Raw genomic sequence first — 22,484 nt, forward strand, 5'->3', positions numbered from 1 at the left:
ATATCGACTCAATAATGAGTTATCCCTAGTTTACACGTTTTCTAATAACGAGAATGTCATCCGAAATTGATATTCAAGTTATACAAAACACTCAAGACGTATTGGGGAAGTACATAAAAAAACCGGCGTTAACCGAAAAGTTACTGCGAAAGCCTCCTTTCAGATTTTTACACGATGTCATAACAAACGTTGTTAGAGAGACGGGATTTTTAAAAGGGCTCTACAGCGAACGAGAGTTGGTCTCCGAAAATGTCAAGGAGAAGGACGACAAGATCGCCTTCTTGAATAAAGTTATTGAGGCTACAAGTAAGCATTGCATATTGTCACCGATTGACCTATTTTTGCACCTGATTGGTGAATCATCGCCATCAAAATGAATCATTTTGTAGGTAAGGTTGCACTGCACCCCCACTTATCAATTATGATCCACTCCACTTAAGTCGGCAGTAGGTATTTATCATTTGGTGGCACTCAGTGCACCCCAAAGTGTGTGATGCACTTGGACGGCATCTCCCAAGAGGCAGTACATAGGTACAGGGTGTGGCAAAATAATCAGTACAGTTTTGAAGGGCGACATCCACTGTAGTGGGTGGGGAACGTGTTCAGTCACTCAGTCCATCATCATTCTTTCATCACTCAGTAGACCTTCCACGTTACGATCCCGTTCTGCAATGCAACGTTATTGCGAGTTGAGTTTGTGCATTACTGGTTCGACAAGAAGACCTAGGGGTATAGTAAGACCGAAAACGTGAGAATTGGAAATTTTGCAGTGGGTGGAAGGATTGGAGGCCATTCAACAGAATAAGCGACATGTTACGGACCCGCCAATCAGGACTGTGGGGACAGGAGCAGCACCAACTTGCTAGGCGTCCAAACTATGCAGATACATGCACGGCTGAGGAATAGAGCGGTCGAGAGGAAGCCCCTTTTGCGAGTTCTGGGAGCGAGGGACCTCAGATGGGTGGTCCATGTCTCGTGGCGATGTGGTTGCGTGGGCCATTGGAGGAGAATTGTGCCCTGTACCACAGGGCTGCATCTTTTGTTCGAGGTGCAGACTCCTGAGCGATTATTAGTAGAGTGTCTGTGCTACGGGGGACTCCGGAGCCTCGGGGGATCAGGGTACACTTTCCATTTGGAAGTTTGGTCATACAGTAAAAGAACATAAACTGGGGTCCAATTAGTCATAGTGTTTGTCAAAGATGTTTCAATTAATAGGCGCCAAAGCGCAGATGAAATTGCCTACATCAGTACACACTTCCTGAGAACATCATCATTCTGATGTGATCTTTTAACACTTAAGTGAAGAAATGGGGTGTATAAAGGGACCGAATCAAGCAGAATAAATCCACTTTTTCATAACGTGCCTTTTTTAATAGCACTTCAAGCTGCGCTGTTTGTTTTGCCATACCATGTACCTATATAATTTTACTGCAAAAAATAATTAATAGAAAGGGCCTCTGAAAGTGCATCATACATGCAATTTCAAGGTTGTCGTTAATGAAAGCATATTCTGATCAGCAAATTACTTGCATCTGTTATCCCTGACATTATAGCTTACTGAAATAGTTTAAATGGTCCTGTGGGCCAAAGGATCAGGTTTATGCCAAGGAGTAAATTGCATGAAAAATGTTCCTAATTTACTTAATTTTATTGTTAATGGAATTATGCCCGGTTTCGCAAACTGTGATTAAGGTTAATCAGTGATTAAAAATATTAGAATGGGAAACAAATGAGCGTATAATCAAAGGTGGCTAACATTCTAATATTTTTAATCATTGATTAACCTTAATCGTTTGTGAAACCGGGCATGTCCCTTAAATGCAGTTAATATCCATTTGATGTGAATATGTAGGTAGTATACAAAATATAGATACTTAATAATAATAATAATAATAATAATAATAATGCCTTTATTACGAAATTATATAATGTAAATAAAATTAAAACGAAAATAATCTAGGCGGAGTTCAACACGTTGACCTGGACGTACAACTGTTGCTCTACCACTCAACCTAGATACAGGTAAATACAGGTTGAAAGTAACATGTAGTAATGTTCAACATAAAAAGAAAAAAACAATGTAATTAATTAAAACTTATACAGCAGCACAAAACAATACAATGCATATCTTATTAACACAAGTATACAAACTTTCCAAAAAAGCTAAATCTTCAAATAGTTAGATTCCTCTATTCTATCATAATATGTGTACTCATCCAATGGTTTTTAATGTGCAATTGAATATCGCACCTGCAACAAATTTTGCTATATAACATTTAAATTCCCCCATTGGTGATTTTAGCAATCAATTTGTACTGGCGGTAGGAAGATGGAAAGTGTTATGCTTTCTTACTACTGCCAGGTTTGGACAAATAGAACCCCAAGGTCGTTGATTTTTTCGTCTCGTCCCAATACCATCGACCTTATCTTATAATTGTATTCAATTGGAATCATTTTCTTAAGCTAGCATTACACTTGTCAATTTCTTCATGAATTAATTCATGAAGTTACTTCATGAAGAAATTGTATAATGTAATACACCAACTTTGACGTCCAATGTGAATTTCTTCACGAAATTAAAACATGTTCTATTTTTCGCCAATTTTACCGTGAAGTTCAGTGCTACCAACCAACAAATTTTTGTTTATATCAGAGAGAGTGAGGTTATGACTATATGTCACGAGAAGAGTAGTTGTGGAAAGGTAAGCAAATAAATGATTACAAAACATTTTACAACTGTAACCTATTTTTTTTATTGGGATGGCACCACTGCTCCAATGACAGATTTGTCAAAAACTTCACCAATTTATTCACAGATGTAAAAACCAAACCCTGTCGGGAAGAAATTGACGACAATAAATTCGTGAATTAATTCATGAATAAATTGACAAGTGTAATGCTAGCTTTAGTGAATGAAATGACTGCGTTTTGCAATGCTGAGCTATAGTTTGTTAATCTCTAAATCATCTGCCAACTTCAAATATGCAAAGTGGATCATTTGGAAACCGAACTTGCTTCTGTTTTAATTCGTGTCTCCGCAACTATAGTTGATATGTCTGCTTCTTGTGTTTGAAATCAAAAGTATCCAGCATATGAATCCAGTGATTCATTAGAAGTGATGACAGTTTGAATTTCTCGCAAATGAAAAAAATTATGAAGTTGGTACTGACTGATGATCATTTATTTAATTGCAGTGGTGTATCATCATACTTTCAGTAAATCGTTTACTTATTTATAATATACAAATACTGCTTCTGTTTTACCACAAATTATAAACTAACACTAGACACAGTCACGTTTCTTACATATTGTAATGCATCAACTCTAAAAATAGTTCAAAATGGAAAAAGTTATAAACCGCAAATGTCACACAACAATTAACGGCGACACTGGTTTCTTAAATGACAGTCATGACAGAACAAAATTACTATCGAAATTCAAACCGTCAATTTAATAATGCAAAAAACACTAAAACCTTAAGCTCAATTTACATTATACTTTTTTCGTCTAGAAACTTTGACTAGAACTTGTGCTAGATTCGACACTATACTAGAAATTTAAATTTACCGCTTTTTGATGCTTTGACTTGTTGTGTTTCAATGGCAGTGCTGCCAATTTCGGAAAACAAATCTCAATATTGTACATTTTGAGGTTAATTTAAATTACTAGGAAATAAACATGAACAACAAGCAAAAGAAACTCATTTTTGCTATGTACATGTACCTAATTCAAGAGACTTATATTTGAGGTTATGTTCAAGAGTATAAAAATAAAGTTGTTGGTAGCACGGAATTTGTTCTAATTTGGTGCTAGTGCGCAAGTCACAAGTATGAAAGTTGGATGGAAAATGGGTCTGGACCTAGTTTCAGATCTAGTTTCTAGATTAGAAACTTGGACGGAATTTTCTGATTTACATTGTCAAAATTTTAACAAGTTCATCTAGTACAAGTTCTAGTCAAAGTTTCTAGACGAAAAAAGTATAATGTAAATTGAGCTTTACGCGCGAAATTCAAGCGATGATCACTTCTAATGAATCACCCGGTACAAGTTAACCTAAATTGATCTCTGTACAAAGAATTTAAACAATGGAATAAATTATACAAACAAAAATTAAATTATCTCACAAATCAGAACGATAATATAATTTTTTCACTACTAGCGTCTGATGACATGGTTATTAACCTTTTTTCCACTTGTAAAGTAGGCTTTCTCGGCATTTGTTCAAAGTGGTTAATAATTTTTTATTATTAACTAGTAGTCAATAATGAAAACTGTCATGCTGTCACTTTTAGAAAACACAACCTGAAATTTCGCTCAATGAACGTTTAGACAAGTTCTCTAAAACGAATAATTGCCACCATTCGCAATTTCCAGAGAAATTTACATACCTAAAATTATCACATTTTGAAAAAATTCGAACGAAATTACTCTTTGAAAAATCTCAATGACAGAACAAAATACGGCCTGTTTGACTTGTACTTCACGTACTTGATTGACATGTTAAATTAAGAAACAAACAATTCTGTCCAACCGTTAACTCTCTTATCAATATAATATGTTAATTTAGAGGATTTAAAGTGCTAGTAGTGAAAAAAATAGTATATATACCACGGTAGAGAAGTCTATTATTGCCTTCGCACCTTACACCCCCCGGCGCAAGCGCCTCGAGATGTAATCTTGGTGCTCAGGCAATAATAGTGGACTTCTCTACCTTGATATATAATGTACTATTATTGTTCTAACCTCTCCAAGAGAAATGGTAGGTACTTAAGTCTGGGCGGATAATCATACAGAAATTGAAATATATTTCCTAAAGTGATTGATAAATGACGGTAGTATAGTAACGGGTTTACCAATAAGAGCGATAGGATTTTAAATTGAAATAAAACACAGTCAATTTGGTCAAATTTAGGTTTGATTGGTTTTATTAGATGCTGTATTTCATGCCATTTATGATTTAAACAAAACATCGTTCAAATGGCCACCGCGGCTCTTTCTGCACTGGCTCATCCGATCGGACCAATTTTCGATGACTCGGTGGATCATATCGGGTGGAATGGCAGCTATGGTCGCTCGAATGTTGGCCTCGAGCTCGTCAAGAGTCTTGGGTTTATTTGCATAAACCTTTGACTTCACATAGCCCCACAAAAAGAAGTCCAATGGTGTTAAATCGCATGATCTTGGCGGCCAATTGTGGGGGCCATTTTGAGAAATCAACTATTCACCAAACTGTTGACGCAATAAGTCCATTGTAGCGTTCGCTGTGTGGCATGTTGTTGGATAATTTCCAAGCGTTGAGGCAACGTGAACTTGTTCATGATGAAATGGTAAGCCTTACTGATGACAACTGACAGCATATGTCAAATGTTTGGCATCCAACATAGCCGCCTTAAACGTTTAAAATCCTATCGTCCCTATTGGTAAACCCTTTACTAGGGGTTATTTGCAATAACCTAAATAAACACTATGTAATATAGGTATAAAAGACTACATATATATGCACATGCACTATGTGCATACTTCAGACTCATTCATAGAAGATACAATGATCGTCAAATTAGAGAAAAGATGCGCAATTAAAGAGCTATCATCATGGTTTAAACAAAACAAAAGAATAATAGAATACCGATAACTCAACTACTATGGATGTAAGCATACAGAATGTTAATTAAAGTTTCTGTAAAATTCACATCTACATTACATTTCTGCCATCAGAAGTAGTAGTTGTAATTTGAAAAACTGAAGATTTTGACATTTTTTTATTGCTAATTTTGAAAAATCCCAGCAGTCCTGGAAACGTTTTCGGGACTTTCAGCAGTCACTCAAAAAATGCCTTAGACAGATTTGATTATAAAATAGAGCACTCACTTAATCTTGAAGGGTTTAAAAGGTATGGATATTTGAATGGATTCTTGCATCTCCACATTTTTTAGAGAAAACATTGACATATGTCAAAAACTGACAGATAGGTACGCAAATCTTAAATGTGTTGAATTCAGAATGAAAGAGCATTTAGAAGGTCATTGAAAAAATAGAAAATGGTATGTTTCTATTTTTAAAAAAACCAAGATGGCAAACGAACACGGGCTACGGGAATCTCCGTGTACGTCTGTTGCTGTTCAATGGTATGCGCTCACTACCGGAATGGGACATTTCATTGCCGCCATTTCTAGACCGCCACTTCATTGCCGTGCCAACTCTTTGCAGACCCATCTCATTGCCGATCCAACTAATTGCCGACAATATCATTGCCGTGGCAACTCATAGCCAGTAAGAATTGGTTACAGAATGAAATTTGAGACCGGCCCTGTTTTAGGTGAAGGCACCTAATCTTAGGTAAAGAATCCAATAGTGATATATGGGAATCAGAGGGTAATACTTGTCTCTCATATAGGAAATTTCAAGGAAATAGCTGGGAAATATGTAGAAAATGGAAGAAACTAGAGAAAGTTTTGGGGAAATACTAGGACATTTTGGGGAAATAGGAGTTGTCAATTCCCCTAAAATAAGTCATGACCAACCCCTCGTAAAAACCTCGAATTCTCGGCCTTTTCTGCTGTGGGTGAAACAAGGGGCAAAATACTTGTATGCAAGGGGCAAATTCTCTCTTTTAAGTCATCCCTCCCGATCTCCAGAGTGTTTCTTGACAAATAAACTGGCTGTATCTAGAGCAATAAAAACTTATCCAGTCCGCTACAATATTAAATACATACATGACGATAACTGCCGATTTCATGTAACTGGCGATGGACTGGCCGGCGATGAAACGGCCGGTGGTGAACCGGTCAGGCGCTGAAACGGCGGCGATGAACCGCCGGCGCTGAAACGTCCCATTCCGCTAAAACAGGACTGCACAACCGGTCTCAAATTTCATTCTATAACCAATTCTTACTGGCTATGAGTTGGCACGGCAATGATATGGACCGCAATTAGTTGGGTCGGCAATGAGATGAGTCTGCAGAGAGTTGCCTCGGCAATGATATGGCGGTCTAGAAATGGCGGCAATGAAATGTCCTAGACCGGCTCACTACATCACTCACAAAACACCTATCCGCAACTAGCTGAAATAAATCAAAATTGAAACTAGGGATCGAACGGGGTCGAACATAATGGATGGCGACAGGCAGCGACAATTGAAATAATAAATTTTAAAACTACTTTTGCCGTTTTTTTTCTTAATAATCCAAATAATCTGATCGTATAAGATTCTTCTGAACTTCAGTTTGTTTTATAACACAGAATTAGATGACAGCACTTTCGGTGGCTGTCCAGAAGGTAGGAACTATTAACTTTTAATAAGTAGAAAACTTTAACAAAAAGCGTCACTGTACTACACAGCTGCGTTTACTCATTGTCTCCAGTATTTAAAGACATACCATTTCCACTAATAATCTTTATGAAATTTCCAATAAATCGCCAATCACAATAAGTTTCAATACCTCCAGTTTCGACAGGAAGCGACGGGTCTCCACTTCTCCTATATGAAACTTGCAATTCTTCGCAACACCTTAGGTATCTCTTAATAGCGATAAAACACGTCGGTTAAATAAATTTCGCCTGATAATAAAACTCCTCGGCGCAAAAAAGCAGATGTAACCCTACTTCGAACACCTTATCTAAATTGAATAATTTACAAATGCGATAAAATTAAAACAAAAAATTATGCATCTAACAAATTTAGGAAAGACAAACACTGAAATACAATAAAACGAACTAACCTTGTGCTTATTTCGTAAGTAATCCTCCTATATATACAGGATGTCGAAACCAAGTGAGTGGTCGTGTTTTGTTCTGTTGTAGTTAAAACAAAGTCACCCGTGTAAACAAAATATTATCAAACACTGGCCAATGCACGGCACTGAAACCGCAGGTCAAACCACCTGACGGAAAGTTGCTCTAATATAAATAGTAATCTGCTCAGATGCGTATAGAATTAGTGCTTACGAACGCTGTAGCTACTCTAATTAGTCTGTTTTGTAGGTTCTTAAATCTTTTTGGTCATTCCTAAGGTCTAACTTCTTAAGGTGGGGGGGGGGGGCACTTCACGAAACCCTGATTAAGGAACAAATGGATTGTATGTTATTTGGATTATTGGATTACTTTTATTATTCCTTAGTTTCTAATGATATTCTACTACCTCTACTACGTTTTTTTTTATATGTTTATAATTTTTTGCACTAAATTATAATGTGAAAAACTTGAAACATTTCACTGCACATTTTCTGGCGGTAAATTAAAAATTATCATTATCACTTTCAAAGTACGGAGGATGGGACGGAACATATTGTTTACGATTTGTGTAATAATAATGATAACAATATTCTTTAGGGTCTCTGCGCTGCTTTTATTATACCTACGTATTTCTTTTAGTGAAATCCATTTTTTGCTTCTCAATAATTGTTATAACATCAGGATGAATTTATGTTCATACACTAAACAATATTATTTTTTAGAGGTAATAACTGGTATGGATTTGGCTGTGAGACCGTCTAAAGTGATTGCTGGCTTTGAGCCTAATGAAACTAACTTGCTACTGCAAGCAATTGGAAGTGCCTTAGATAAGCAACTAAGTAGTTCAGAGTATATTAATCAATTAAATGCGAAAAAGCAGGGAACTAAGGAATCGGAGAAGAAACCTAAACCTAGCAAAAGTAAGGAAAAGAATTTAAAAAATAGTAAAGAAAAGGAAAATACTACAAAAACTAGTAAGTTACCTGTTAACCAAAAAACACCAGATACAAAATTAGGTAATAAAAAATCCTCAAATAAAGGTTCAAAAATACCTGTTGGAACTGAACCGAAACCGGGCAAGATGGTTAAATCAAAAGGAAACTTAGTGTTACCAGATGACAATGGCACTGTGAAGAAAAGCAGTTTGTCTCAGATGAATTTCGAAAATGAATCTCGCCCTATTGTAGAGAATGTACCGTCACTTGCAACCCGCACCGGTACCGATGAAACTACACCAAAATTAACTAACAGTGATGTTGTAGACCATTCCACCGTAGCAATCGAAGAAACTAAAAATGTGAGTGATGAAAACAATCAGTTTACTTTGCCTGAAACAGCTGATGCGTTTGAAATCGGGAATGTAAAGGAAACTGAAGCTTCAATTTTTAAAGAAATAGAGATCAAGCCTAAGCTACCAATAAGTAGGTAAGCGATTACTTTCTGTAGATGATGAACTGATTTTTTTAGGTCGACCTAAAAGTAGCCTTAGACCGCCTAGTGCACGACCGTCCAGCGCTCGACCAGGTGCTCCCAGATTGCAAAGAAGCGATTCCATGTTAATAAAGGAGAAAGAGGTCTTGCCACTTGGAAAAGTTGAAATCATCGACGAAAACTCATCCAATACTTATATTGACGAGGAAGAGACTGTAACAATTGAAGCTACCCCAGAGGTGGAATATCAGGCACCTGTGCTCGACCTTCCTACAGATAAAGGTCATCTAGTGGAACAAATTTTGCAACAAATAAATAGCAGTGATGTAGAACCTATAAAAAGTAATGTAAATGTCGAATGGGAACAAGCAGGTAAGCGAATCGTTCGGCATTGTGGTTTTTATTCCCAAATATAAGAATATGGATCACCCACTTCATTATTTTTTTCCTTAATTACAGGAATGAGAAATAGAAACAGTGCCTTAAAGGAAGTGGACCAATTAAAAGGTGCCATTCAAGACTTAACAAAAATGGTCAATCCACTAGGGAAACTTATCAATTATTTGCACGAAGATATAGAAGCAATGTATAGTGAGTTAGATATGTGGAATAATTCAGTTAGACAAATTATGATTGATGTCGTCAATCAAAAAAAGTATAGGTAATTTGTGCCTCATTCTTATTTTAAATGATTTGATTTCAGAAAGAGGGATGAATCAAACGTGCCATTGCAAATGAAGCTTAATGAAATTGAAGAGAATATAGTTAAACATCAGCAACAAATTATATCAACATATAGTAATATAATGAGAAATGAAGAAAGAATCCAAGATTTGTTAGTGAAATAATGAGTAGCGAACTTAGTAGATTAAACACCAATGTGTGTCTTTTTCAATATTTTGAAACTCACAGTGTCGTTTTTATATTATAAAGTTTGTACATTTCATTTTAAATAAAGTTAATAATTTTTATTACAGTGAATTCGAATATATAGGCTAGATTTGGTGGCATTTTCTGTCTACTACGGTAAGAGTGCTCTAAATTTACTTACGCTAGAAAACTCCTCCTGCTCAAAGCTTATATTTACAGTAGGAATTGTCTCAAATTTGGATATAATGTGCTATGATGGGTCTAAAACAAGAAATATTCAGTAAATTATTTTATTTTACTGAATTCAAGAATTCATTTAATTGCGGTACCTACCACCTATTTCACCTTCCCTGAATTAAATACTTTCCCAATATCACGTGACCAATTCAAACGTTTCAAATTTAAATCATTAACTTATAGATATAAGTCTCCCATGAACTAGAACACTGTACATCCCTTTATGTTTTAAAGAAATAATATTATAATACGCCGTGAAATGCCGGGAATGTCAACTTGAGTTCGCATGATCGGTATTTATTAACTGTTGGCTTATTGACTATCCTATCTCTCTCACATATGTTGAAACACATTTAGTGACTGTAGGCTATATTTATGGAATATTTAATTTATGATCTAAGCATATAGGTACGTGCACCATTTTAATTGTAAGTGTATGTGTGCACCACGGCACGAAAGTTGTTTTCTGGGTCTTGGGAAGTTGCCATATCTTCCTTCGCCGCGGAAAACATCCACTTACCCGCCTTGGTACACAAAGTATTATTTTGTTTAACGGTGTATCACAAGCCCGGCAAAAACAAAAGTACTAGCACGATAACCGTAACGCGGAGGAGTGTGCTGCAAAAATTAGATAAATGAAATGTACTTTATACCAAAGAACAAAAGCTATTGTAAATATGTAAATAAAATTATTTTTGGTTCTCGTCCGATCACCGAAGTTAAGCAACGTCGGGCGTGGTCAGTACTTGATTGAATGGGTGACCGCTTGGGAACACCACGTGCCGTTGTCTCCTTTTTAGCGCATTTCCACAAAAATAAAAAAAATGCGCTATTGTGGTCACTTTGTCCGTCCGTCCGCTCGTTCGTTGAGACGCTACTAGTTCTTTATCTTACAAAATACTCCCCTATAGGCACCCCCTATACGCTCCCAAACGGTGGCAGGTACTATATATAGGAATCACCCTGTATATGGGCATAGCTTTAGCCATTGTTTAAATACTTTAGCCATATAATACGCAATGCCAAAAGTTGAGTCGAATCGATTCAAAATTCACAGTGCCCTTTTCGGATCTCCACCATTTATAAACCGAATTGCAAACCTCGTTATTTATAAAAGTATTTAAATGAAATTACATATTTACATTAGGCTGATTAGACACTTATTGGAATAAAGGAAAATCTAACCCCAGTTTCAAAATTTAGGTTTGCCCATGCGCAGTTCTAACTTTCTTATTTAGAAAAGCATTGAAACGAAACTCTTCTTATAAACTGAAATTGAAGTAGCACGTAAAAAAATGGATTGCACATGTGTGCGCAACGCTATCTTTCTTATTTGTGGCCGGACTTTTACGATTTTAACAGAACTTTCCCTACATTCATTGAAATATTAATTAACGATCGTCGATCGATTACAAAAGTGCTAAAATTGATATACGTTTGCATCCTTTGCTTGCATCTTTTTGTTCTTTTTCTGACGAATAATTTCTGCTATTGTTTCCCTTAGATCACCATATTTCTCGACAACGGCCATACCACGTTGAAAACACCGGTTCTCGTCCGATCACCGAAGTTAAGCAACGTCGGGCGCGGTCAGTACTTGGATGGGTGACCGCTTGGGAACACCGCGTGCCGTTGTCTCTTTTTTTTTTAATTTTCGCTTCCTTTTGACACATATTTGGCGCGGCCACGGTCATCCAGGCACCGATTTCCCGGCGACAAGCCGTCCCTGCGACCATTTTCTTCCCGGCTTCGGTTATTCCAGCAAATGGGCAATCCCGACTTCGGTCGTCCCGGCAATTTGAACTCTTGCGTTCGGAGAGATGGAAAACATTTAAGACGCGGTAAACATATGAAGCAAATTCATGTTTATCATATTGAAACAATTCACCCGAATTAAGTTTTTAGTGTGTAAACAACACATTACACAACTTATATGAGCTCCCTTGCATATGTCGGTCTCCTGTTCCTATTTCTAAGCATTAATCACAATGCGTCCAGGCACAATAACAGCCACTTTCGGTACCAAATTTAACATCCGCTTCTAAAGTATCATTATTTATGTCCAAAAAAAAACAAAGAGAAATGAGGTTGGATAGACGGCGTTAAGGAAAGCGTGCATTGCCGGGATAACCGATGCCGGGAAAGCAATAGTCGCCGAGATAGGTCGTCGCGCGGGTATAAATCGCCGGGATGGGATGCACCATATTTAGGGAGATTTTCCTCAAAGTGAAAAATCGCTATTGGCTGCACTTTGACGTCCGTCACAGGTACTCCTGCTAAACCACTGAACCGATTTTGGCGATATAGGACTCATTTGAAAGGGCTTGGTCCAAGGATTCCGTGCATACCCATATATTTTGGTTTTGCGCACGCGCAGTGTAAAAAATTTGGATTACCCCATGTGCGATGCTAACATTAGATGCTTATTTCCTTAGCAAAAATAAACTAATTTTAAATATTGATAAAACCAGATTGACGATCTTTTAGTTAGGGGTCAAATCTTCGCAGACTTTCTTTTTTTTAATCCTGTACTTTCTAGCCGACAGTTTTATATAGTCTCCACAAAAAATAGACCTTAAATGATCACAGAAAAATGTCAGATTAAACTAATGATAAATTACAAACATGATACACAAATAATCTCTTATATGTTAAAACATAAAGTCCAAGTTATCGACTATAATATATATAATATAATATAATACAGTATCCGGAATTATGCACAAAAATATTCTGTTTAGGTAATTGAATTGAATACACATTTTTAAAATACTTTTATTCAGAATTATTACAATTCTACAATTCAGTTCAATGTTAGGAAGTTCAAAATAGACCAATATTCTCACTATAAAAACTATATTTTTACACTAACTATTAAATTAAATTACGGATCTTCCGAGTTAGATGAATTGAAAATAAATAGATGCTCCTTTTACAGAAAAAGAGGAAAAAATAAGTGAATGATGAATAATGCCCCAAATTCTGTAATACCGAACTACAGAAATCACACTGCACGCTTAACCATTTATAATTCAAATAGTGCATCTTGTTGATCCTGCAATCTCTGCAACGAATTACGTAATTTATATCCCTGTGGCGTTAGCATTGATTGTGAGGAATCGTTTGTTACTGTATTATTGTTAATAAGCTGCTTCTTTTTTGGTGCACTAGGATTGTGTCTATCGGATGTGTAATTGTCATCTAAGCTCGACGTGAACCTAAAAATCAAATTTGAACCCTCTCACCACAAAAAACAATTTTACTTACTCGCTATTTCGAAATTTTTTCACCTCTCTTTTCGTGCACGCTATAGAATTATCGATCTTGTCTAAAAAGTTATTAACGTCGTCTTCTATACTGCATGGTGAGGTCACTTCGTCCGATTCGGATTGGCTGCTAGAAGCTGCTGGTTCCACATTGATTGGATATGAATTAATATCAGTTACGGGAATTAAAAGACTTTCCCTTAGAAATAAACTATCAGATGCCCAAAGACGATTTAATCTTCTAATCTGTTCCATCTAAAATACTCGTATGTTAGATACAGTGACATACGTAATTTTCTGATTAATAATTTGTCATGAATTGATAATAGCTCACAACATTGGGAGCAAATAAGATTCACACATTTTGATTAAAGTAAAACGTCCCAACCCCCCCAAATTATTCATTTTAATAAACATTAGCTATACACATTAGCAGTTCATCCATACACAATGCTGTTCTAATGAATGAATTTGTAGGGTCCAAAATATTATCTCCCAACCATGATAAAAGAATCTGGTAATTTTTTTCTATATGATCGTATAGTTTCAGATACAAGCCAATTAAAAAAAATGTCCGTGCATAATAATTCTTCCAGTTACACCCTATATCGTCAAAACAGGTTGTTCCTACTGGCATAGAAAAAGATTTGAGGGTTACCATAACGAAGTCTGAGAGTGAAAAAGAAGGCTGAACTCCTCTATAGTGACTCTATAGTGTGGTCCTATTTATCATTGAGCTGATTGGTTTAACCGAGTTTGTAGATTTTCCTATGATTACAATATTATTGCCATTTTCATTACCTTGGTTTGCTTAAAACACAGTTTCCAGGGTCTATTACTCTCAAACCTACAAAGAATAGGGACAATTCACTCCTGGAAGCAGGGAGAATTGGAAATTAGCACATACAATCATAGAATGAGAACAAAATTAAATGGGCGATTAAACAATTCCGACCATTTAAATCTCCGGGATTAGATGGAATTTTCCCAGCGCTATAGCAGGAAGAGGTCAAACTGCTATCCTTGCAAACACCTGGCAATCTGTAAGTGGATAACCTGTCTCGTGGAAAACTGGAATTTGCTGCTAATGAGAACACTGTGAGTGTACATTCTGTGAGAGGAGGTTCACAGGGACTATAGGGAGAGGTACTATCGCGTCCGCTGTGATGTCTTGTAAGATTTAAAACTATAGGCATAGTGTAAAGTATACAATAGTGAGATTTCGTACTTGTGGATGTAAAAGGGAATTGAATCTGGCGCAAACTTTAACAGTTACTAATGTTACAAACCTTTAATTGCGACTTTACACTACAGGAGAAAAGCCCTTTTTGCCAAATAAATTTACAGGGATTCATACTTTAGAGTTTAGACGATACAATACATGGAGTGCAACTATGTTTTCAATACAAAATGGGTGGTCACCGCTAGGGGGCACTGTGGTCATGTGTACGTGAATCTCAGGGTAAATTAAAGTACAATTTTAAAGTGCTATATACAGGGTGTTCCTAAATACATACGCAAATACAAACTACAACCTGTCAAAATAAGGGCCTACTGGACCATTTTAAAAAATTTACTTTCATTTAGCCAACCAGCGAGAATTATTTTTTTGTTCTCGATAACGGTCGCAGTTAAGAAAAATTACAAGAGAACAAAAAGTTTCCAAACAAAGCAGAAGACGAAATTCTTATTTTACAGTCTATCGGTGACGCCCCAAAAAAAATTCAGGGGTAGAAAATGGAACAAGGCCCCTGAAAAACAACACCCTGTAGATTCTCTCTATAATTGACATAACAATGATCTCAAAAACTGCAGGATATATATACAGGGTGACAGAAAAAGTAAAAATTACTTCCATAAGAAAAAACAAAGTTGATGATGATTAACTGGAGACCAAAAGTCAAACTTAAAATTTAAAAGTAGCATCCTGTAGAGGGACAAAAGTGGCCATAATAATGTATCATTTATTTCGAAATATCTTTATAAATAACTTCAGTAAAAAATAAAAAGATTTTGCAAAATTTCGATGTTTTCCTGATATCTCCGAAAGTAGTCGGAATTTTTTCAGTTTCAAAACTGCATTTTGTTAAGTATCAAAATACCTTTGCCAAATTTAAACTACCTATCTATCTCTTACAGTTCCAGAGATCCCCATTGTGGCCCTCGAATTTGAATCAACCTGTATAGAAAAAATTTAAATCTCGAAGCTTTAACACCCTGTAGATGAGTAACGACGCGTCTGCGGATCTATGTTTATATGAACTTTTAGTCATAAGAAGTTAAAAAATTAACCCCTTTCGTATTTACATCATATTTAGGAACGCCCTCTATATACTGCCTTTCAAAAGTACCACATTGTAAACAAATTTTGCATTTAACCTTGAAATGAGACGATGATTATAATAACTGATGTTTCTTAGTCATTTGGACATATGATCGTTCATTTGTTACTAACGAGTACCACTTGATGCTTTCACAGTGTTAGCAAAAATAAAAAATTATAATTTTAGGCGGGATTAGCATTCCAGGACTTGTGAACAATACCTTCATTGTACCTCCCTTAGTTAATTTTAATTTTAATCCACGTTTTAATAATTCATGCTGTACATTTTTGTACAGTACTAAAGTTAAGTAGCATAATCAAACCGAAAAAAAGAGAAGTATTTTTTTACTAACAATCAATGGTAATATCGACACGTGTGCTACCTCTATAGCTCTCAAATTTGCTATTTCCAAAAAGTGCATGGAGGTTTTCTGACTATGGTATAGGTTCTGCAGATGACATAACTCTCGACATAACTGTAATAGTCTGTGAACAGTTTAAGATCACCATGTGCGACAGAATACAAGGGGCCCTCAAATTGGTGTGAAGGTGGTGTGACAAAGCGACATCTCCCTTACACGGTTCACAAAATGAATCCTGTGGGAAGAAAGGCAACTTCTGCTCTATGGTATGATCACTACATGTCAAATGAAGTAAAATACCTGGGGGTAACCATAGATAGGACGTTGACATTTAAACTACCTACATACATTTGGACAAAATAACAAACAAAATACTTGATACGCATGATGATGATTTAACCTATTGTTACGTATGTGGTCTTAATGTGGTGGAGACAGATTGAGACAGCGCCTCCAGCTCTGGGAGCGGAGACAATGAAAGGAGCTTACAGATTAATGATAAACTCTAAGGCGCCGTTCATACTGAGGCGATGTATAGGGAATTTTTCTTGTATGCAGGTATACTTTTTAAACAACGGATCAAACGCATGGAATAGATGGATAATAAACAACCAACTTTACACGAATTTGTTTTAAAGAATTATCAGCGTCTGTTATGGAAACAGCAACTTGATTATTCAATGTCAAATTAAGGTTAGCTATTAGACTTTATTTTTATTATTAGACTCAAATTGTGATTTTTTACACAAAGATGTATCGCAAAGACGATAAGGTTGAAATATTAACATGGTATCAGGGTGGTACCAATTTAAGAACTGCAAAAACAGGCCCAGTTTGTCGCGTGTAATTTTGGTTGCCTGCAGGCATCTATTTCATGCCGTGATATTAGTACATAGAGTTTACTCTATGATTAGTATCATGATTCCCATGCAATTAACCCGTTTTTTTTAAGTATACATAGCCCATATGTATACATAGAAAAATTCTCTGTATTGTAAGCCATATGTAGTGACGATGCATAGGGTGGCTCAAATTTGTGGCTCAGAATTGGGATCTCTGCAACGGTGAGACATACATACATACATAATACTTATACATAAGTTTACAACAAAAATTTTCAAAATCAAATTCATTCCTTAACGAAATATGCACAGATCACTAGATCTTGCTGAATCAACAGGCTACAATTTTCTCAAAATTTGGTTTATATTGGTTCAGCTGTTTAGCCAGAAATGAGATTACACACAGACAGATCGATCGACATCATCGAGATTATGTTTGATTCGGATTCCTGATACTTGAAAACGTGTACTTATTTCCGTCAAAAAAGTCGGAGGTCATTTTTTATCCCAAGACTTACTAACATGCGGGTGGTAAAAAGGAATTGGATATTTTCAGTTTTTCTGTGATATCTCGGCATAGAGTAAATAATAATAACTCTATGATCTCGTTTAGGTATTTTCAAAGATTTTTCAAAAATTTCAAATGCGTTTTTTAGTCACAGAAAGAGGCAACTTTGCCCTCAGTTAGTCTACACTGTATCTCTCGCCGTTACAGAGATCCCAATGGTGAGCCATGAATTTGAACTACCCTGTACATGAAGTGAACAAAACCATCAAATACCTTAGACCATATAGTACATGGACTGCTATTAGCCCTATGCTTTCAATACAAAATGGGTGGTCACGGATAGAGGGCACTGTAGTCGTGGGTATGTGAATCTCAGGGTAAACTAAGGTCGTATGAACACCACTCGGATCGCGTAAAGAGCAGCTTTCTAGTAACCGCGTAGTACGGGAAGCTTTTATATACTCTTCATTATTTGCTATACGTTCACAAATAATAATAAGTTTGCTTTTTTTGGGATATCTAGGCGATTAATTAATTGACGTTTGTGAATTTATAGGTTGACAGTCTCAAATCGTGTCTCATCGGACAACTTCGAACAGACTCGTTTACCCTGAAACTCACATACCCAGGCGATGTCCTTGACCATATTTTAGTTACAATTAGCAGTCCATGTACTATATGGTCTAAGTCAAATACTGATTCATTCGCTTAAATAACTCCAAAATCACATAAAAAATCCCATATAAGTATTTCGACAAAAGCAAAATTTAGAATTTTTCCATGACAGCTCGAATTTCTCCAAAAAGTTGGTAAAATTAAATGCCAATATATTGCAATTAATTTTCAAACACAAAAACAATACAAAATGATTAGTACAAACAATGAACATCGCAATTAATTTAGAATAGGACACAGGCAAATGAAATTTTTTAAAAATATAGCCATGTTTAATTATTGTACTATACAATAACAAAATGATGATAAAATTGGTATTGAGGTTTGAGATATCTGTATTTCCCAACAAAACATCCCGCGTAAAAGTAAAAATTTTCATGAAAAGAAGAACAACCACTGAGCGAAACATCCTGAACAACTTCATACAATTTCCTTACTTTCCCATAAAGCTCATTAGCATTTCCATTAAGAATAATGTGAACTTTAATTAAACCTACTTCTCAATTAAAACAATTATGCCGTTAGCCTTAGACATTTAATAATGAAATCATACTCAAATGGAATAATGAAATGATAATCAATTTTGTAACTAAGGTAACCCACCCGTGCCTTCTTGTCTTTGAATTTTGTATACTTCACACAAGACACTTTCTTTGTATTAATGCGGCACACTGCACCACCATCAAGTCACCTAAACATATCAAGAAAACTACATACCGTTACACCGTACTTAAGTGCAATCCCTTGCAGCGTATCTGTATTTGATATCACATGCTTAATTACGTTTTGATTTCGATTTGTATGTCTGCTTGTGCTTCCGTACTTCTTGAGAGATTTTGCGGAATCGCGAATGGAAAGTTTTTCAAAAGGTTGAACTGTTTCCATTTTAAGCATATCTTTTGCGCGTAGGAAGATTTATTCTATCTGCAACAGAATAGATTTACTTAACACTTCAAATTTCCACTTAAAAAGGTTTGATAAGAGATTTACTCACACATAATTCTATTTTTCATGTGATAATGATAAAATTGAAGCAACTGCGAATGTTACTTGTACCACATTAGTAGTTCGTTTCGGGATAATTGGAAACTTATTACAAAAAATTTGTCAACAAAATGAAATTTCGGTACAAAAATGTTTATAAGTAGAAAGGGAATGACCTTCAGAACATATGATTATATACGAAAAGTTTCATTGCACAATTTATACCGGGTGATCCAAAATAACTGCAGACAGTTTAAATTTGGTGCTCCAAGTTTTTAGTGTTTTTACTCAACTCATTGGCAAACATGGTGGGTTTATTTATATAGTAATCGCCATCCAGTGACAGCGTTTTTTTATGTAAATTTTTATTTTCTTGTCTTTGTTCCGCCATCGTCTTCTATTCAAAGGTCTTTGCAAGTGCAACATTTTGCAAGGTACGTAATAAGAGAAAATACTTTATACGAATCATGTATCCTCACTTTTTAGGCTTAAAGGCTTTAAAGGGGATGGCTTTTGATGCATTCATTTTAAAGGCGCACACGTTTAGAAGATGCTCGTACTCGACTCGGTTGTGGTGACTGCAATCAAAGAGTATATAACGTATATACTCTTTGCTGCAATTCAACAAAAAATATCTCTACCTATTTGTTATTATTATTTACAAATCGCATATAATACGTGGCACAAAATTATGCTCGAAGATATCGGAATGTTTTCATATAGCTTCAATGACGAAGCATACGGGTTCATTTATCAGAGGTTGATAGTCAGAACTAGGACGTGGGCAAGTCCAAAAACTTTACAGTTATCGTTTAATTAGCACGACCATCCCCGAGCAACACTAGAATCAATATGCGAATAGGTACGAACCGGAGCGTGCAACAGTGCTTCATAAATTAATGTTTTTTTAAATTATTTAATTGTGGTTATTGTTTAGCGATCCATAAAATTGACCCACCACTGCTTTTAAATAAATGACATTTGGTATGTTACCAACTTTAAAAATGTTTAGTTTTGCGGGAAATTCAAACTATCTGCCGTGATTTTGGATCACCCGGTATACAGGAGTTTTGCATACAGATACGGTAAACACAAGAGACAAGACCTTTGAATATTGAAGTGTTTCCTTATTTTAAGTGTATTATACACTTAGGTATATTAGCTAATCATTATTAATCGAGATGAATGTCTTAGGTAAAATATTCACACAGTATAGTTTACAAATAAAATACATATCTCCTATAAGAACAAGGTGCGAGGCCCGTCTCTGGTATTTCCACGCTGAATTGCAATGTTAATCTTTATGTGCACTAAACAATTTTCGGCGTGAATCAATAAATTGAATTGGATCATCACAGAGAAAAGGTTTGAGAGTTTGCATCGTATATTGTATGAGATCGTGATTTCTAATGATCATTTTGGTACTTGTTCCTCTTTTTCAAAGCTACTATAGATTCGTTGAAGATCCAGCTCCATTTACAGCAGAATCAGGGTCATTCCGTCGCGTAGCTTACCATCATTTACGGTTCGCTTTACGAAAAGTAAATGGGTTGGGTTGGCACTAACATTTTTTAGCATTGGAATGGGAAATGCTTATGTTTTGTATGGGTATGAATTTACCAGGTTTGCCGAGTAGAAAAGAAGCCAAGTGGTGTCGCGTCTAGGGTTGATTGTACCGTACTCGACTGCAATCGGTAGATTCAGGAAAAGTCGCGGATACTGTCGATATGGTATTTACTTAACAGTGCGCAGGGGTTTTGTTAATTCGAATTTCAAATTCTCGCATGTCGCCCGGGATAGTATTTACAAGCATGTTACGCCGCTTATTATTCAGCTTCAGCAAGTGTACCTTTGCGACACGAGCGAGTGGAGCAAGATTATTCCGTGTGCATAAAAGTTATTTATGGCTTTGTAGGTTATACGGTTATCATTTCCAAGGTCTCCGATGGTTGCAAGGATTGCGAAATCTGTGAATTTTTTATGTTATTAAGTAATGAGTAGTGTGAGCGTGGCAACCATAATTACTTCTTTTCTAATATATATGTTGGCAACTAGAAGCAAATTACACCACTCTAATAGGTAGCAAAACCATTTGAAGAAATGGCATGAAGTAATTTGGTTTTAGCAAAGGACGTTAAAAAGACCTTTAACGTCCTTGGTTTTAGCAGTATCATTGATTATGTGTGTATAATCAATGGCAGTATGGTGTAAAACTTCCATTACTTATTTCTATTCATTTCTATTGCGTTGGCAATGGTGTAGTTTAATAAACGGTTAATTCTTTGAAATCCGTCAGTCAAACTAGAAGTTTGGAAGTTGTTTTTATTGTAATTAAGTACTTGTAATTTTCGGCTAACAGAATCGTACTCGCTACCTATGGACTTAGAGGTGAGTGTTGTAGCCTATCTTTCCAAAGTTGCTTTTCACTTGGTACCCTTTTAGCTCAAACAGGTTGAGCAACGACTTCCTATGCTCTTCGAGAAGAATAGGCTGGCAAGTTTTAAGTCCTGGAAGTTCAATGACAGAAGCAAATGTAGCGCGAAGAAGGTTATTTTATATTATCGCTAATTAGGGAACTATTTTATATTACTTTGTAGTTGGCGGAAGCAGGTTTCTACTATGCGGGCACGCCTGATGAACCGGATGGTGTGCAATGCTTTTTATGTAATAAAGCCCTGGATGGATGGGAAAAAGAAGACAATCCTTGGGACGAACACATCTCACATTCTAAAAATTGCGAATTTGCGAAATTACGCCTACCTGAAGCAAAGTTGACCACAGATCGCTTTCTTCAATTTTGTCTTGAAATGGTGCTGGTGCAGTCAAAGAATTATGTGACAAAGGTTGTCGAAAGTAACAAGAAGGAGTTCTCTCAGAAATATACGGCAAAGAAAAAAACATTAAACGGCATCAGGAAGAAGTAGCAATTACATATGAGAAATTGAGGCAGATAAAATTCAGAATGTTGATGGCACTTGTAATTTTATAGATTATTTTTTTAAGTAAAAGAGCTGCATTTGACACTGAAGTTTTTCTGTAGAAATGCATTCCTTTGATTTTAGATTGAAAAAGAGAGAAACAGATGTATACATGAAATTGCAATGTAAGTTAAGACTATGCCATCAAAAATGAGTTGCTGTCGAGTCACCTTTGAAATTTTTGTTTACATGGGAAATCGTACTCGACTTGAACTTCCAAAGGCGACTCGACAGCAACTCATTTTTGATCGCCCGTTAGTGCCCAGATAGCATCTCT

General features: G+C 36.0%; 3 protein-coding genes and 1 non-coding gene across 7 annotated transcripts; 3 read left to right on the top strand and 1 right to left on the bottom strand.

The window, feature by feature from the left end:
- Positions 1–24: 24 nt before the first annotated feature.
- On the top strand, positions 25–10,131 carry LOC116180267 (TRAF3-interacting protein 1). 4 transcript variants are annotated; one of them, XM_031500170.1, is made up of 6 exons: positions 25–306; positions 8,454–8,948; positions 8,994–9,152; positions 9,199–9,534; positions 9,622–9,817; positions 9,866–10,131. In XM_031500170.1, the coding sequence occupies exons 1-6, from the start codon at positions 54–56 to the stop codon at positions 10,008–10,010; spliced, it is 1,584 nt and encodes a 527-aa protein (XP_031356030.1). In that variant the 5' UTR covers positions 25–53; the 3' UTR covers positions 10,011–10,131. The 4 variants fall into 4 exon arrangements, with proteins under 4 accessions (XP_031356030.1, XP_031356031.1, XP_031356028.1 ...); XM_031500171.1 differs by having other exon boundaries at positions 8,454–8,705; positions 8,772–9,152; XM_031500168.1 differs by having other exon boundaries at positions 8,454–9,152.
- Positions 10,132–11,788: 1,657 nt separating this feature from the next.
- On the top strand, positions 11,789–11,907 carry LOC116181553. Its single transcript, XR_004147282.1, has one exon. It is a non-coding gene; the product is annotated as a 5S ribosomal RNA (ribosomal RNA).
- Positions 11,908–13,028: 1,121 nt separating this feature from the next.
- Positions 13,029–19,401, bottom strand: LOC116180832 (lysM and putative peptidoglycan-binding domain-containing protein 1). The gene is made up of 4 exons (XM_031500969.1): positions 19,240–19,401; positions 18,963–19,169; positions 13,537–13,790; positions 13,029–13,487 (listed from the first exon to the last, which is right to left on the bottom strand). Exons 2-4 carry the CDS (start codon positions 19,137–19,139, stop codon positions 13,295–13,297), a joined length of 624 nt encoding a protein of 207 aa, XP_031356829.1. The 5' UTR covers positions 19,140–19,169; positions 19,240–19,401; the 3' UTR covers positions 13,029–13,294.
- A 2,058-nt stretch (positions 19,402–21,459) lies between these two features.
- On the top strand, positions 21,460–22,250 carry LOC116180833 (baculoviral IAP repeat-containing protein 5). The gene is made up of 3 exons (XM_031500970.1): positions 21,460–21,617; positions 21,672–21,776; positions 21,827–22,250. Exons 1-3 carry the CDS (start codon positions 21,606–21,608, stop codon positions 22,151–22,153), a joined length of 444 nt encoding a protein of 147 aa, XP_031356830.1. The 5' UTR covers positions 21,460–21,605; the 3' UTR covers positions 22,154–22,250.
- Positions 22,251–22,484: the final 234 nt, after the last annotated feature.

Source organism: Photinus pyralis, unplaced genomic scaffold (genome assembly GCF_008802855.1).
Source record: "Photinus pyralis isolate 1611_PpyrPB1 unplaced genomic scaffold, Ppyr1.3 Ppyr1.4_LG9, whole genome shotgun sequence".
NCBI lineage: Eukaryota > Metazoa > Arthropoda > Insecta > Coleoptera > Lampyridae > Photinus > Photinus pyralis.